General features: G+C 41.7%; 1 protein-coding gene across 1 annotated transcript in view; it reads right to left on the reverse strand.

Moving 5' to 3' along the window:
• Positions 1-17,386, reverse strand: part of KHDRBS2 (KH RNA binding domain containing, signal transduction associated 2) — a 394,032-nt gene extending 376,646 nt beyond the window's left edge. Inside the window, exon 1 of the mRNA XM_086743272.1 lies at positions 17,238-17,386. Coding sequence (XP_086599398.1) covers positions 17,238-17,328 — 91 coding nt within the window. The 5' untranslated portion in view covers positions 17,329-17,386. The remainder of the gene's footprint in view (positions 1-17,237) is intronic.
• Positions 17,387-17,840: the final 454 nt, after the last annotated feature.

Genomic DNA, 17,840 nt, shown 5'->3' on the forward strand with positions numbered 1-17,840 from the left:
CGTTTCAGATTGTAGCTACATGAAGATGTTTTATAGAGAAGTCAAACCTCACATGGGAGGAGACCAGAGGTAAAATTAAAAAAAAACCCATGGTAACTAGATGCTGCAGCAAAGAGCTCAACCCAAAGTACAATACACCCATTGGTGTCTTCCAAGAAGATCCATTTTTATGAGGCTAAGACAACAAAATCTAGACAAAGTACACAAATCTTCAAAGATTTGGAATATCCCTGGAAAGAGTCAGAGAGCTGAGTTAAGACTCAGGAAGCAAATGCAGGATAGTCAGAAAAATTAACACAGTAAATTTAACAGAGATCATTGTAAGAACGAGACAATAACAAAGCTGTGTGTCTCATAAGTAGAAAAAAAGGTACAAATGTGCCTTGGAATAGTGAACTGTGTAATGAAATGCCACCTAATCCAGCAGTCTGAAGGAACCACTCCTGTCCAAAGTACACCAGCAGCAAATCTAAATACCGAGTAATGAGAAAAGCAAGTATGTAGTGAAATGATCTCAATTTTCTAAGTATTGTGGAATAAAGATGACCAAAATGGTCACATATCATCTTGGAGTACTGGAATAGCCCAAGAGTTCAAGGGCCAACAGTTTCTGTATTTTGGGTGTAATTAAAACAAAGTGTTACTATACTTAAACAAGGTTCTATAGGAGACTGAAGTATCAAACTAGGTGTCCTCATAGCAATTTCAGCTAAAAGTGACCATAAATCCATCTGAAAAGATCTAGCAGTTACAATTCCTCAGAACTTGAGGGAGAAGGGGAAAAAAAATTTAAAAAAATTTTTAAAAATGTGGAGCAAAATCCATAAATAATGTGGTTTCACCTAAAACAGGGACTCCTACTGCCAGTGTTACTGAAGAGAAGATTGTTTATCACAAGATGGCTGGCAGAATAAATTTTCAACTGCTTTCCAAGATCATGATTTCTAAAAAAATATGCTAAAAGGCATACATACACATCAGCATGATTGTAGATTATGAAACGTCTATTGAAATTTATGAAACTAATATTTGTATTGAGGAAGCCAATGAGGCTTGTAGCCCATGTCAAAAATAAAGTCAAGCATAAGAAAAAAAACCTTATTGCTGTCATATGAAAAATCATTTCTCTGGAATGCCAGGGGCATGCTCCATGTTGATGGAGAGGGTGAGGAAGAAAGATGGGGGAAATCAAACCGTACAGCTGTAAGACTTTGGTATTCTTTTCTAGATGATTGTTCTCCCTGTCATGAAATAATCTAATGAAAAGAAGCTACAACGCATAATATGATCCTGCATATCAATTCTATTGGTTTACTGATCTGCTGTATCGGACATAAGATGTTCTGTAGTAAGCCATAGTTCATTGGCTCTGCTTAAGCAATGTATAGGGAAATATGGCTTAAGATAGATCTCAAATGATCAGTATCCCCGACTTTAAAGTGAAAAAAGGTTAAAATAAAAATATGCCTCTTAAAATGCTTTTGGAGTCTGACTCTGATCCATAGCAAATACTAGTAAAGAATGGCACAAATCATGAACAAAATGTCAGCACGTAAAAATTTAACAAAAATCATTAGCAGTAAGTGCAACTAATGCAGGAATCTATACCTCAGGATTTTAATTTACGTAAGGAAAGAAAAGTGAACAAACACCACAATCTGACTTGGAATGCTAGATGTGGTCAATATTTCACTTAAGTCAAACTGGTTAAGTTTATCCTTTGGAACCTGGGAACAAGTCCCAGCTCTGGTCTTGATCCAGCTCAATGCTGGGACAAGGCTACAGCATGTAACATCACTTCTCTCTATGCCAAATCTTGGTTTCCTTGAGAAACAAAAGCATGTGATAGGGAAGAGAGTAGCACTATACTCCAAAAGGTAGGCTGACCTACACAACCAGGGGAAATAAGAATGCAGTGCTTACAAAGCAATACACCTACCTCACAAATGAGATGAAAGCAGCACATAGCTACATGTGTCAACGCTAGCAACAGGAAAACAAATATTTTACCTGTAATTTGAGTTATCTCCCATATGACAGCTAGAGTATAGTTTGCTAAGCAATATGGGGAAAAAAAAAGTAAAATCTTATTGCATTGTATCTCTTCCTAATTTTCACGCTAGTTCTTTGTTTTAAAGCAGTAAATGAAGCTGAATTATGTTTTACTACTTCAAGGGGTAAAGCTAGCCAGAAAAGCCTTACAGCAAATAAATTGTAACATAGCCTTCCAATGTTTTATGAAATGTGCATATATTTTAATGTCATATTTATTACCTAAGATGAGAAAACTAACCTTGAAACCTGAATGACCCAATTATAGTCATTCCCATTATTTTCTTTTACCATGCAAGTAAGATGCAAAAAACTGATAGTATAGCAAAGCAATCTCACCTCAGAATTGCCAGCCCCCTTTTTTAACCCACTGCTTTATACAATCTTTTTATTATTCGCAGTTTGAAGTTGGTTTTCTGATCTCAAAATATTTCATTTCAGTTTATGGATAGGACAGAAGTTAGTTTTAAAGATGTAGGACAGTTTGCTGCTTGTGAATTGGTGCTCATATCACTGCGAAGGCTGCTGCTCTCTACTCAGCCACAGACTCCACAATTTAATGCTTTCTCAATATAATCTCAGCATAACCTTCCTTCTGTGAAACCCCATAAGGCTGGATAAAGTGTTCACCATCATCTCCTTCTTGGCCAGAGAAATTACTGATTTTGAGCATGGTGGTGTTTTGGTTTAACCCTAGTCAGCAATTGAGTACCACACAGCTGCTCGCTCATGCTCCCTCTCCCTACAGGATGGGGGAGAGAATCGGGAAGAAAAGAAAACTTGTGGCTTGAGATAAATACAGTTTACTAGGATAACAAAAGAAAAGACTACATAGATATATAAAAATAATGATGATAATAATGGGAATAATAAATATACAAAATCAATGATGCACAATGTCTCACCACTCAATGACTGATACAATCTGTCCTGAGCAGCAATCATGGAATAAAAAAATGAAAATGATCCTGGAATGATTCCAAATAGCGAGAAAAAAAAAAGTGAGCCAGCTCACTGGCCCACTCCCACTTACATACCGAGTATGACATTTATGACATGGAATACTCTCTTTGGCCAGTTTGGGTCAACTGTACTGGCTATATCCCTCCCAGATTCCTGCACCTGCATATTAGTGAGGCCTGGGAAGCTGGACAGTGTCCTTGGTCTCTTTAGCAACAACTCATATCATCACAGTGTTTATCAACATTCTTCACATACCAAATCCCATACAAAATCCAAAACACAGCAGCTCCTGGGAAGAAAATTAGCTCCATCGCAGCCAAAACCAGGACAGGTAGTGCTCATGTACTTTGAGCCATACTTCTGGCAGAAGATTAATTACATCTAATTCGGAGCAAGTTTTTCCTCTATGGATGTGACACACAAGGGGAGTCACCATTTCTGGAACAGTCAGCCTTGAAGTACACATCACCAAGAGAATACCATCTTCTTTTCAAAGGAGTGTTAGCACTGTTACACTGAATTAACCATGCACTGAGGTACGGACACAGGGCTATGGTCTACAAGCATGAAAAATAAAATTATGGAAGTGAAGATTTTTCCATAAGACAGTGCACTAGTCTACTGCTATTTTATTAAATACATCACTTTTTTTTAGGTTTTATATATATATATATATATATACACACACATATAGTAACTATTTATCTGCTTTCACAGATGAGTATATACTAAGTCAAGTATATCACTTAGATAAGCATTAGGTCCTTTAAAGGGGGAAAAAAAAGGTAATTTAATGTCCATTTGGACATCTTTCATGTGTTCTGTTCTGTCTTTCTGAGTTCTCCCCATCAACCAATCCTCCTCTCTCGTAAAGAGAGGCTATCCAGTCACCTGCCTTCTTCCTCATCACAACGCCTTCTGCTCAACACTTCTGACATCCTTCTCCAGCAAAGCTGCCAGCTTTACTCTCAGCTCAAGTCTCCACAGGAAAAAAATAAAACACCTCCTCCTCTTCATGGAGCTTTTGAGGATAGAAGAGTATAAAACAGAATGGAAGTGGCTGAAGGTGGGAAGTTCACTCATTACATTAGCTGCTTAGAGGAAGGCTGGGAGAGGCATCAGCTACCAGGGGAAGATAATGCAAAGGAACATGCTGGAAAAGCAGCACTGAAATGGCAGAATCTGGACAGTCCTTCTCTTCTGTAACATGAAGATCACTGAGATAAATAAATAAAAGTCCAAGTTCCCAGCTCATAACACTAGTATACTCCAGTCCAAAGTCCGAAGGCTCTATTATGTAGAGAAGGAAACTCCATATCTAAAACTTCAATCTGTTCAATGTTACAGTACTATCTTTTAAAATAAAAATAATAAATAAACTATTAACTGGCTAACTATAGTATTCCGAAAGGACTGCTGTCAATGTTACTACAAGGAAGATCTCAGTTGCTGTTTATTGTAACATTGGGAGCATCTCTGTAAAGTAGATTGTTGTGTTTAATTACTGCATAATTTAATACATATTATGTATGGCAGACATCTATAGTGTGTCTCAGAACACATGAGATACAATGGTATCAAAATTATGTAACTGTTCAAGAAGCTTTTCAGAAAGACTTAAACCTCATTTTAATTTTTCTTAAATAACCAACTGCATTTTGAAGTGCTTATTAGCAGCTACTTTTATCTATCCATTTTAATTTAATAAAACTTTATTAAAAGCTTCCAGAAGTCCTTATTAAAGGTTCAATATTTCTAGCTTTCATCAGTTCCTTAGAGCTAAAGTAACTGAACATTTTATACCTGTTAAACTATAATTTAATTCTTCACTTCATTGTTTTAATTTTCTTCCCTATAGCCTTTTCTGTACTGGCACTCCCTTCTCTCTCAATTTCCCTTACAATCTTCCATTATTTTTCTCCCCTTTTTTGACCTTTCGTGCATTTTCTGTTCCTTTTTCCCCTCATTCTTCTCTCTTTCCATCCTACTTTTTCATTTTTTATAAAAAAAAAAAATCTTTAAAGGCTGTGAGAAAGGACAGAAGTGAACTGTCAAGAACTGGAAAGTTGCAGACAAAATTGGTATTAGCTTCTTATTTTCTTTTTTTTTATATTTCACTCCAACTCAGGACTTCTTACTGTCTGGATGGATGTAGAATCACATCAAGCTCATCCTTTGTGTCTAAACCAAGCTGGTTGATTTCCGCTTTCTGATGAAGACATCTTCCACTTTCAACCCAAGAAGCACTTGGATAGCTGAAAGTACAAATAATCCTTATTAAAAACAGTATTATCTCAAAGTTTTTGTAGTAGTCTTCTCCCTTGCACCTGAAATGTCATTTCAGATGACCCACACACTTTGGGGCAGCAAGAAGCTGGTCCTGTATTAACACCTTTTTGTCATGCATAACTCATCATGAACTATTGTATATCCACATTACCTCACAGTTTAGTCTTCCAGAAAAGGAAAAGTAACAAAATAAGCAACGTGAGCACCTGTTTTCCCACATTCCCTGCTGACCTATGGATCCCTTTGCTTTCCCACTGATCACTAAAACATTTCTTACAGGACTTTGCACAGCATGATTTGTTGGCATTTACACTAAACCATTTGCAGCAAGCAAAGAACAAACCAACCACCCAAGTAAGAGAGCACCACAGCAGCTTGAGAATCCCTAACAAAATAGAATTAGAATAAATCACAGGACATTCTGCAATAGTGTATTTACAGATGCAGAACAATCTTCTCATTAAGTAGGAGTGTGCAGGATCAGGAAAGAGATTCCACATAATGTAAGAACTGAGCATGGCAGACTACCTACCAACGGCTTTTGAGCATAAGAATAAATGGATATATAATTAATATATTTACCCTGATCTACGAGTATGAGGATGAAGTTCTTCCCAATTTTAAAGTGTGCTAAAGCAAGCCCACTAGTTTGCATACAAATATGAGTGAAATAATTGCAAACATGTACCTGTGGGAAAGCTAAATCTATTGGTAGCTGTACAGTCCTATGGATACGCCAGGATAACACGCATCATTTAGCAAAATTAACTCTCTATTTTCCTGTTGAACAGTTATCTGGAGACAGGGTAGGAGACGGGTCGTCTCTGGAATTCTCCTTCACTTTATCAGCAGAAAAGCCAGTAAGCCACTGAAGGGTTTGGTGCTGCTCATTTCAGCAGAACTGGGGAAACATCAGTTTAAGTTGCAAATTGGAAAGTTAGGGAGCCAGCTTCATAGCTGCAGCAAATCAGCATAGCGCTAAGTATTTAGGAAAAATAATGTCTCACTCTTTCCCCAGCTAGAGCTCAGACTCTCACCCCAGAGGATATGTGGCACAACCCCCAGACAACTTCAAGGAGTTCTTACCATAATCTCAAAAGAGTCAAAATGCAAGAAACAAATTTGCTTAGAAATATTTTGAAAAACCAGCAATATGAGCCTACATTATTGGAAATACAGAGCATAAAAATTTACACCATGAGAAGTAAGAAGGTAACTTGAAATTTTTCAACACCCAAAAAGCAATTTTCGAAACCTATACTCACAGTCACTGATTTCACGGCAAGTTCTTTAACTTCAAGCATTTGAAAGAGAGCTTCAAAACATTCATTTGAATCCTAGGGAGCATTAAACTAGGGGAATATGCCAAGAGGGGATTTGTGCTCACATCTGTGTGCTCCAGTGCTCACACCTCCTAGGAAAAATATTTTTCCTCTAATTTGCAGTGTTGACCTTTGGAAGTTGACTGATTATAAGCCAGGGCCTTTGTTCTCTGCTTTTGGTTTTGCTGAGGTCATACCTGCCTTCATCAGTTAGCAAATCTAAATTGCTTCTGCTATACAAGAAGCAGAATTCTATTCCTTCCCGATCCAAAGCCAAGCTAAAAGGAAGAATGCAGATTTGAATAAATCTTTTAGAGACTAGCATTATGTATTACTTTTCCAATAGCTACATCAATGTCCAGCATTCAAAGTATTTCATAAATCAAAAGCTTTTGAAGTTTACATCTTTCGGTGTAACCTTTACAACAAGAAGTAAGTCCAGCAGGTTCCTGGAACGCGTGGACGATAACTTCCTCCTGCAGGCGATAGAGGAGCCGACAAGGAGGGGTGCCATGCTCGACCTTGTGCTCACCAACAGGGAGGGACTGGTGGGGGATGTGAAACTGAAGGACAGCCTTGGCTGCAGTGACCACGACACAGTGGAGTTCAAGATCCACGGGGCAGCGAGGAAAGTACATGGCAAGCTCTCTGCCCTAGACTTCAGGAATGCAGACTTCGGCCTCTTCAGGGACCTGATGGGCCAAGTGCCATGGGAGGCGGCCCTGGAGGGAAGAGGGGCCCAGGAAAGTTGGTCCACATTCAAGGAGCACCTCCTCCAAGCTCAGCAGAGGTGCATCCCAATGAAGAACAAGTCAGGCAAAAAGGCCAGGAGGCCTGTGTGGATGAGCAAGGAGCTCCTGGAACAACTGAAAGTAAAGAAGGAAGCCTATAGAGGGTGGAAGCGGAGACAGGTAGCCTGGAAGGACTACAAAGAGGCTGTGCGAGTGGCTAGGGATCAGGTGAGGAAGGCTAAAGCCGTGATGGAATTGAATCTGTCCAGGGATATAAAAAGCAACAAGAAAAGCTTCTACAGGTATGTAACGGACAAAAGAAAGTCCAAGGAGAATGTAGGCCCCCTCCGGAAGGAAACCGGTGTCTTGGTTACCCGGGACATGGAGAAGGCTGAGGTACTCAATGACTTTTTTGCATCAGTCTTCACCGATAAGGGCTCTTGTCTCCCCACCCAAGCTGTGGAAGGCACAAGCAGGGACCAGGAGGATGAAGAACCGCCCACTGTACTCGAAGAGCAGGTTCGGGAACATCTGAGGAACTTGAAGGTGCACAAGTCCATGGGACCTGATGAGATCCATTCGCAAGTCCTAAGGGAACTGGCAGATGAAGTTGCCAAGGCACTGGACACTGTATTTGAGAAATTGTGGCAGTCTGGTGAGGTCCCCGATAACTGGAAGAGAGGGAACATAACCCCAACTTTTAAAAAAGGGAACAAGGAGGACCCGGGCAACTACAGGCCGGTCAGCCTCACCTCTGTGCCTGGCAAGGTCATGGAGCAGATTCTCCTAGAAACCATGCTAAGGCACATGGAGAGCAAGGAGGTGGTTGGTGACAGCCAACATGGCTTCACCAAGGGCAGATCGTGCCTGACCAATTTGGTGGCCTTCTATGACGGGGTGACGGCATCGGTGGACAAGGGACAAGCAACGGATATCATCTACCTGGACTTGTGCAAAGCTTTTGACACTGTCCTGCACGACATCCTTCTCTCTAAACTAGAGAGGCATGGGCTTGATGGACGGACCATTCAGTGGATAAGGAGTTGGCTGGATGGCCAAACTCAGAGAGTGGTGGTCAACGGCTTGATGTCCAAGTGGAGACCGGTCACGAGTGGTGTCCCTCAGGGGTCCGTCTTGGGCCCGGCCCTGTTCAACATCTTTGTCAGCAACATGGCCAGCGGGATAGAGTGCACCCTCAGCAAGTTCGCCGATGACACCAAGCTGCGTGGTGCCGTCGACATGCTGGAAGGGACGGATGCCATCCGGAGGGACCGTGGCAGGCTGGAGAGGTGGGCCTGTGCCAGCCTCATGAAGTTCAACCAGGCCAAGTGCAAGGTCCTGCACCTGGGCTGGGGCAATCCCAGGCACAAATACGGGCTGGGCAGAGAATGGATTGAGAGCAGCCCTGAGGAGAAGGACTTGGGAGTGTTGGTGGACAAGAAGCTCAACAGGAGCCAGCAATGTGCTCTTGTGGCCCAGAAGGCCACCCACATCCTGGGCTGCATCAAGAGGAACACGGGCAGCAGGTCAAGGGAGGTGATTCTCCCCCTCTACTCTGCCCTGGTGAGACCCCACCTGGAGTACTGTGTCCAGTTCTGGAGCCCCCAACACAAGAAGGACATGGACCAGCTGGAGAAGGTCCAGAGGAGGGCCACGAAGATAAGAGGGCTGAAGCACCTCTCTTATGAGGACGGGCTGAGAGAGTTGGGGCTGTTCAGCCTGGAGAAGAGGAGGCTCTGGGAAGACCTTATAGCGGTCTTCCAGTACCTCAAGGGGGCCTACAAGAAAGATGGGGAGAGGCTGTTCAGTAGGGCCTGTTGTGATAGGACAAAGGGTAATGGTTTTAAAATAGAGGGAGGTAGATTTAGATTGGATATTAGGAAAAAATTTTTTACAGTGCAAGTTGTAGAACACTGGAACAGGTTGCCCAGAAAGGCGGTGGATGCCCCATCCCTGGAAACATTCAAGGCCAGGCTGGATAAGGCTCTGAGCAACCTGATCTAGTCGGGGATGTCCCTGCTCTTTGCAGAGGGGTTGGACTAGACGACCTTTGAAGGTCCCTTCCAACTCTAACCATTCTATGATTCTAAGTAGATGCTGGAGTATCTGATGAACACTTCAGCAGGTGCAGAGAAATTCAAAGGCAGCAATGACCTGCCCTGTGTCTTTTAGGTTTTGGATCATGCTAGCCCAAGAAGAACTAACAGAAACGCCCACTGCCAGCAGTGCATTTGAAATTTTCAAGATGTCTTTGGTTATGTCACATGCAGCCATATATGACCATCAAAACTTTCTATCATCTTATTGAAATGTGGATGATCTTCAGTATTACCATATTAGCATTATTGTGAGTTCCACTTGATACATTTTTCAGTATTCAAACTAAAAGAGTCCTGATTTCACAAATTTTGCTGTTAAAATGGAACAGGCATAAGTTTTCCAGGAGTTTTTTTGCAGTAGTTTGGAGGTTTTTAATCTGCTGAAAGTCTTAGATAAATTTTCTTCATAGTTTTTATTAGTACCAGTCCTTTTTAGGATAAGGAAATAGCTGTACTCATTTCCAGCAGGATTCTAATTAAAATATGACAGAATTTACAGAAGACTAATAACCAGGATTATTTTTGCCTGCAAATTTAAAAAGAATATTTTTGTATTAAAAGCAATAAGAATAATCCATATTTCTTATAAAGCTCTTTTCACTTAGAGATCTCAAAGATTAGAATGAAATTCAGCATTAGTCTGCATCTTAAAGTTGGAAGTTTTAGAAGATGTTCATTGAAGGTATATAGCACAATGAAGAAACAAGTCAGAACTCCATGTACTATGCACCTCAGACCTTTACCCAAGTGTCAAGGTTTTTAATTTCTCTGGTCACACTGCATAGTCCTTATTTGTTTATACAGACAAAGACTACACTGTAGCATCATTACAGTTCCCTACTTTACACACTTCATTTTAAAAACTGTCTGCTTCCTCACGCATTCTGATACGGTGCGCTGGGATTCCCAGCCCTGCGCTACAATACCCATCCAAGGGCTGCAGAATGCAAGGTGAACAAAAGATGAATGCATACCTTCACACTGCTTCAGCAGGATCAGCTTGCAAACCACCATGCTTTTTTCTATCCTGCATGCTTTATTAACACTTCAAATACTTTAGGAAAACACTGTTCTTATTTATTTACTCTCAAAAGTCTTTAAAAGAAAAATGTATATTCTGAGGTCAGCTGTGAGGAGGCTGAATTTTCCTTCAAATTCAGCAGTTTGTTAGAGAAAAGAGATTTAAACTGAAAGAGCTAAAATCTGCTTGCTTTTGAAAGGCGCTCTTACCCTGAACTGCAGTACCGGGTAACTGCAGTGACTCTGGCAGGTCAAGAATACACTGTTTCATCTAGGCACTGTTCAGCCTACAGTACTAGGCACAGAAAGGTGTGATGTATTCCCATTTTCATAAAGCTTCGAGAGGAACTACCAAACAACAGTGACGTTTACATGTTCTAAAACAAGACCCAACACATCTCATACTTTGAGCTTGAAACCTGTGTTCTCAGATGTCATGGAGACACTGTTTTACTCTTCTAGCACTGCTTGGTGGGCTAGGTAGACGTTCAGCCTTTCTTAGGAGCTTTATGCACTGGCCACTGCTCATCGTATCAGATCTTACAGACTATTAAATAGCCCAGTATGATACAGCAAATTTGGTTGTCAGTATATACTGTCCGTGTATTGCTTAAAGGAGAAAAGCATGCATCCAATGCACAAGAATCTGACACATCTGTTGGGCCAGACAACCCCTTTCCCAGAAGGTGTTAGGATATGAAGCTCTCTTTTGGCATGTGGAGCCCAATCATGCCACCTCCTGGTTAGGAATGGCCACTCTACTCTACACATCACACAGGGGTTCCGTGCTTGGGAAGTTAACAACTCACTGAGATTTTTCTACTTGGCTAACCAGCTATTCTGCCTTCTCTTGGTACTGACTGTAAGTATTATCAATTTTACAAATCCTTGAGTTTAAAAATATCTACTATGAGGCATAAAGGAAGAGAGGATGATTACAGCACGTGTTCCCTGAATGAATACATCAAGGGGACTAAATATGAAATAAATTTACTAAAATAATTCCCAGAACAAATAAAAAACACTCTTCTCCTTCCAAGGAAAACATTCATGTTGCCAGTGCAATCTATGTTGATGAGGCTATGGCCATCCAGATAAGCCCCAGCAAATGCCTTTGACCTTCCCTTAAACAGTTGTTACTAAATTCTACTGTTTGCACTGAATTGCACCTGAAGCAGCCTACTGATTCATGTAGCACCGTTTAAAGAGTGAAGCACTTTTTTTTTTCCCCCCCAAGGGTATCAGAATCTGACCTTCAGTTATTGCATTTATATTGTTCTCTCTTTGCAAGAGAATATACTGTGTTTCAAAGTACATGTTTTCTAAGATCACGGATCAAATCATCCTAAGCTGCTTCAGATGTCTGAAAGGGAGATATAGTTTTTTTTTTTAATAACATATTTTTTTCTCCTCCTCTTAAGGAAGCCTAGCTTTTAAGACTAACAACTTAGGGTCAGCATAAACATTTACAAAGGTTGCTTTGTTATACTCATTCTAACATCTTATAGTATTTTGTTTTCCCTAAATCCGCTTATCACCTGGGATTCATCTGCATTACATTCTACAAGGCAAAAGCACTTCCTAAGATTATGAACACATACCATGTTGTCACACCACAATAAAAAAAAAACCAACCCACTCTTGACCTTTTAAAAAAACATTAAAAAGCGACACTCATCACTCATTTCTAAAATCTGCACTATATTCTACTGATTTTCATGATTGTAAAGACACTGGCTGCATCAGTCGATATATAATATTTCTATAAAGACAACCTGATAGCGCACTAATGGCAATAGTAAGATTCCAAACAACTTTAGTGAGTTTTGAACCAAGTCTGTAATGCCTAGCACATCACTGCTTTACAGAAATCTTAAGTATCTCCTATTCATCTGCAGTTTGCACCTATTACTGATTTTTATTGAAAAATATCCAAATTATAGATATATAAATCTAGTTTCTAATGAAACCAAGATATCTTAAATAGATGCTTTAAGCAGTAGTGTATTCCCTGAGTCAATCTTCTGGTTTATTTACACTGCATTTCTTAGGACAGCAAAGTAAACAATGATTAATACAAACTATTCTGTGAATATAGATTTCCTCTCACCTGATGTAAATATCAGGAAAAAAAATGAAACAATAAGGAGAAAAAAATGACTGCTCGCGGATTAATATTAATGTATGAATTTACATTAACATTTTACATTAATCTTATTTTAATCCAAAGGCTTGTTTAGACAGAGTAAACTAATAAATCTGCAAATACATTTTCACAAGCAGTTTTCAATGGAAAATTTGATAAAAATTAAGACGTATCAGAGGCCTGACTTTAGCAGGTCAGAGGCTTGACCAAAAGCCTTTCACACCTTGGCCAAAGGATACGATTGTCATATTCTGTATTGCCAAGACAAATAATTTTCATTTATCGACCTTAGTACTGCCCTAGGTTTGTAATAGAAACATACACTTATAAACTAAATCTGCCTTCCTACATGAAAAGCAAATGAATCTCTAAGAATCGAAAGAAATCCAAAACCCACAGAAGCCAATACATTAGCTGAAATCCTGAACATAAGACAAAATGAATTTGCATCACATGCACAGTTTTCAGACTAGCTAGAACAATTATTGCAGGCTTCTACGAAAAGACTGTACTAATGCTCATTGAGTGTAAAGGCTAAGTAATTCTATACCTTTTGAATAATCATGGCCTGTCCTACAAGGAGCTTTATGGCGCTGAGCTATATGAGTCTAAATGACACAACCGGACGTTTAACAAGCTCACGCTATGCCACGTGGAATAATCTAGAGACTTAACTCAAGATTAAAGTTGAAGGCCTGATTCTCATTGCCTTCAGAATGTCTGAGGTCAGTTGTACTGTCATTACAGAGAGAGAAATTAGCTACCTCATTACCCAAGTAATGCTGATATTTCCATGGGGAGAGATGCTCTTTCTTTGGCTGGCTCTTTCCAATAGGTCTTTTTCCTTTCTGTTTATATTACAAAACACATAGCTGGCTTTAATAATATACTATGCAAGATATTCCAAAGCCATACATATACATATATGCACATGCTTATATAAATACATACACAAATATAAAATTTGCTTATCCCTAAAAGTATATAGACAATTAGCTGACACTTCAGCTTATTAAAAATAGTGCTGATATAAACAAGTTTTGAACTATCAAACAGTTCCAGCTGCTTGTGGCTTTCTACATCATCCACACCTTAACAGCTAAAGTCACACACTTTTTTTTTTATATTCATAATCATAGACATCTTACACAAAGCAACAAATATTTATGTACATGCAAAAATAACACACATAAGCAGCTCATTAGCTGCCATGGTAGGAAGGAGCACTAGAACAGAGATGCTCTCTGTTCCCACTGGAGCTTTAGAGTGCTGTGGGGTAAGCACAAGTTAGGTACAAAAGGTACTGCTCAAGAACACACTCTTCATTTTTCACATTTTTCATCTGGCCAAGCATTATCTGACCTCATGCCTTGCTGAGGGTATCTGCTTACGAGAAACAGTAGAATCTTACCTAAGAAAATAACTACATGCAACCAGTTTACTATCAAATAATTTAAAACTATCCATGAAACAGTGTGATTCTTCCAGCTCTTAGGACAGCCTGGTACACAAAATAGTTCAGTTAATACAGGAAAACCCTCTCCAACAGATGGAGAATTGCCTGTTGTTTAGAGTTCAGCTACCTATTACAACTAAAAAGAGGTCTTTTGTTTTCATTGTTGACTAGATTATATTATCACAATAAATATGTTCAATGAATTTTGCAAAAGTTTGAATAAACTAATATAGACTGAGGTAAACACCACCAACCATTCACACTTCACAAATAGATGACTTATAAATGGCTTTTTAATTTCTAATAGTGTAGTAACCAGGTAGAAGCTACTTCTATATGAAACAGGCAATGACCCAGGGAGAACCACAAAGTATCTTCTCATTAAGGCCCTAGAATAGTCTTTTTGACACTAGGATCATTTTCAGAATCCATCACAGATTCCCTCTGTGATTTCTAGATAATTTATTTGTTTTATGCCTTCACGCTTTGTATCTAAGAAGCACTAGTATCTTTTTCCTCACCTTTCTTTGTGCTGTTTGGTAAGAATGCAAATCCACTGCCACAGGCAGCGTCTCTTTTCTGTGGGTTTCACCACGCATTGCACCATGGAGGCTCTAACCCAGAGAAGGACTAAAGTAAATAATTTCTATTCATCACTCAGCTGTGAGGGGTGAATAGCTACTGATTCATGTATGCATCTGACACAGGTCAACCTGTAGGACACAGACCTACATATTAAAAACACATGTGATTTGTTGCTTTAAAGTAAGTTAAGTACACCAAAGTGAGCATACTAACAAAAAAAAAAACCCAAAAAAAAAAGAAATCAAGCAAACACAAGAATATTAATGGAGAAAAACATAGGTCTTATTTTTACAAGTAAACCCAGTGTCATGAATTGAAACTGTATTTCTGGAATGCTTATCACTTGTGTGCCCTTCTGCTGTTTCACACAGCAGCATGTCTCTTCTCAACCTCAGGTTCTAGCAAATGACATGAAAAATCACAGCACTTTCAAGTCAGAGCCAACGCTTGAGGCTCCTGACTGAAGCAAAAACCTTCAAATCTACAGTTACGCATTTTATACAAAATCTACTGGCAATCAAAAAAGCTTAATATACCATAAAAATAACACCTGGCTGCTATTGCTATGTATGTAGCTGATCGCATATTATACTTCACAGAACAGAAATCCAGAGTCCGGAAGCATCGCTTCATCACAGCCATATCTTAGAAATACAGTATTACAGAGATCCTTGCACTTACTGCCTCATGTTCTTCTGGCACTCCCAAAAAAATTCTGCCGGTTCCATACATTTCCTTTCTACTTATACGCAGCAGCAACCAGTGCATTAATTCTTGTTTCCTTAGGTAGTTATATTCTCACCTTGATCAAAGTGTTTTAACAATAACCGTATGTTAGACTCTAAAACGTATCTCTAGAAAGCTTGACAGATGGTGTTTTGAAGGATAACGCCAGGTATCTGGTGTGAATCTGACATTAGCATTCCCTACAGACAACTCGCCTTCATTTTTTAAAAATCCACTAAAATATATGCGGTCCTGGTTATAATAAAGGAATGATAAAACTAATCATTTGTTCAATCTCACAGTTGCCCAGAATGCAATTTCTGCATAGACCTGATGCCTAGGAACCCTTATTTTATTCTCCTTTTTTTCAACTTTACTTCACAGACTTTCGATTTTGTCCTTAATGCATTTTCTTTCTTTCCCATGCATATGCGCAGACACTCAGTAGATACCTCCCCCCTCTGGGAAAAGGATGAACTGCAAGGTGCAAAAAAAATACATCCCTCTAAGAAATAAGGACTTTGTTTATTGTATCTTTATGAGAAAAACAACTGTAAAAAGTGGCATGGCTGCCTCTTCAGCAGTAAGGTAGCTATGGCAGAGGTGTACTAAATGTGTCAGTATTCATACTGAATTTCCAAGCTACCAAACAGGAGCGCTCTAACAAAATCTGGACTCAGTATCTTCACTCACAATCAATAAAACACATATTCAGGAAAGACAATATAAAGACTGCTGACAGAGGATGACACTTACTGCTGGCATCGTAAGTTTTAACTAGTTATGATCTTCCTTAAGCCATAAACAGAACTTCGGAAATGATTCACCACCGTGGAATGTGAGTTTATCGGAATTTGTGACTCTCTCAAGGGCCTAACCACACGTTTCTTTGCCTCAGTCAGATTTAAGGGCTTGATAGGTTGTCTTGATTTATGCACCATTCCCTACTTCTTTTTGACACTAGGTTCCAAATTTAACAGGGATTTTTAAAATGAATGTTGCATACCACAGAAGAAACAGAAGTATAAGGGGAGCTTACTGGATTGCACTTCTGCAAAAGTTGAAATGCTGTACCACAAGGCCTGCACCCAGTAACTATCACAAGCAGTTATTACAAGAGAGACCAAATTATAAACTTTTTAAAGAATCTCCAGTTGAGCCAGTTTTACTAAAGCAAGGAAAGCTGAGTGAATTACAGTGGATAACAAAACGTTACGAGCAAGTAAATTCCGGATCACCATACAAACCCAAGAGAAAAATCACCACGTCCCGGATTAAACAGTGTCATGGAATTGATAAGCCTCATCCAATCAATGCCTGACATCGCACAGTCAGCTAAAACAGAGCCACATTAACGGCGTCGCAGTATTACCCTATAAACGTTATTACCTAAGCACGGGAAACAAGCCGTAACGAGTTTAATGGCAAACCAGCATCTGTCTTTGTGTAAAGAACCCCGGGAGCCACGCGAGCCCTTCCCGCAGAGGCTGACCAACCGCAGCCGAGGCCGCGCATCTCCAGCCGGCAGCCGCGGAAGGGCGCTTCCCAAAGCGGGGAGCAAAGGCAGCCGGCGGCCGCCGCCGCGCTCCCCTCAGACCGGATCCCTCGGCGGGGAGCCCGGAGCAGGGGAGGCGGCGGGGCACACGACACCTCTGAACTTGCCCCAGCCCGGCCCCGCGGTCAAGTCCCGCACTCGGCGGAGCGGGCGCCCGCTGGCCCTGTCCAGCGCTAAGGCTGGGCGGGAGCGCGGCCCGCAGACCGGAGCTCCACCCGCCCCGCCGCGGCCCGGGGGAGCGGCGGGGCCCCACAGCGGCCGTTGGGCCGCGGCAATCGGGCGCGGAGCCTTACCGTCGGCCAGGAGGCGCATGGCGTGCACAAAGGAGGGATCCAGGCTGTCCTTCTCTGCCATCAGCTCGGGCAGGTACTTCTCCTGCTCCATCGCCCCGGGGCCGCCGCTCCTGGCCACGCCGGGGCAGCCTGCGCGGGCGCCGGCTCGCTCCGCGCCTCCGGCCGCCTCCCCGTCGCCCGCTCCGCCGCTCACTCTCGGCGCCCCGCGGCTCGCGGGTGCCCCGCGCCGCCCCGCGCCACTCCCGCGGCGGGGCGCTGCCCTCGGCGCCGCCTCCGCCTGCCCCTCAGCGCCGCGCGGGGGGGCGGGGGCCGGGGCGTTGCGCGGGTCGGCGTGTGCCGCTGTCCGCCCGCCTCGCGCTGCCTATGTCCCCCCCCCGGCCCCCCCCTCCCTCCCGCCAAGTGAGCGACCCTCGCCCACCGGCGGCTTTAACTAGGGAGGAGGGGCCTGGCGCGCCCCGCCCCCCCGCCGCTCCCATTGGTGGCCGCGCCCCAGCAGGCGGGGGGCCCACGCGGGAGACTCGCCGAGCTATTGGCTGACGCCAGGCCCCGGGCGCCGGGGGGCGTGGCGGGGGGGGGGGCCGCTCGTGGAGGTTAGTCTGTGTG

This window comes from Chlamydotis macqueenii, chromosome 3, assembly GCF_036417535.1.
Source record: "Chlamydotis macqueenii isolate bChlMac1 chromosome 3, bChlMac1.mat, whole genome shotgun sequence".
NCBI lineage: Eukaryota > Metazoa > Chordata > Aves > Otidiformes > Otididae > Chlamydotis > Chlamydotis macqueenii.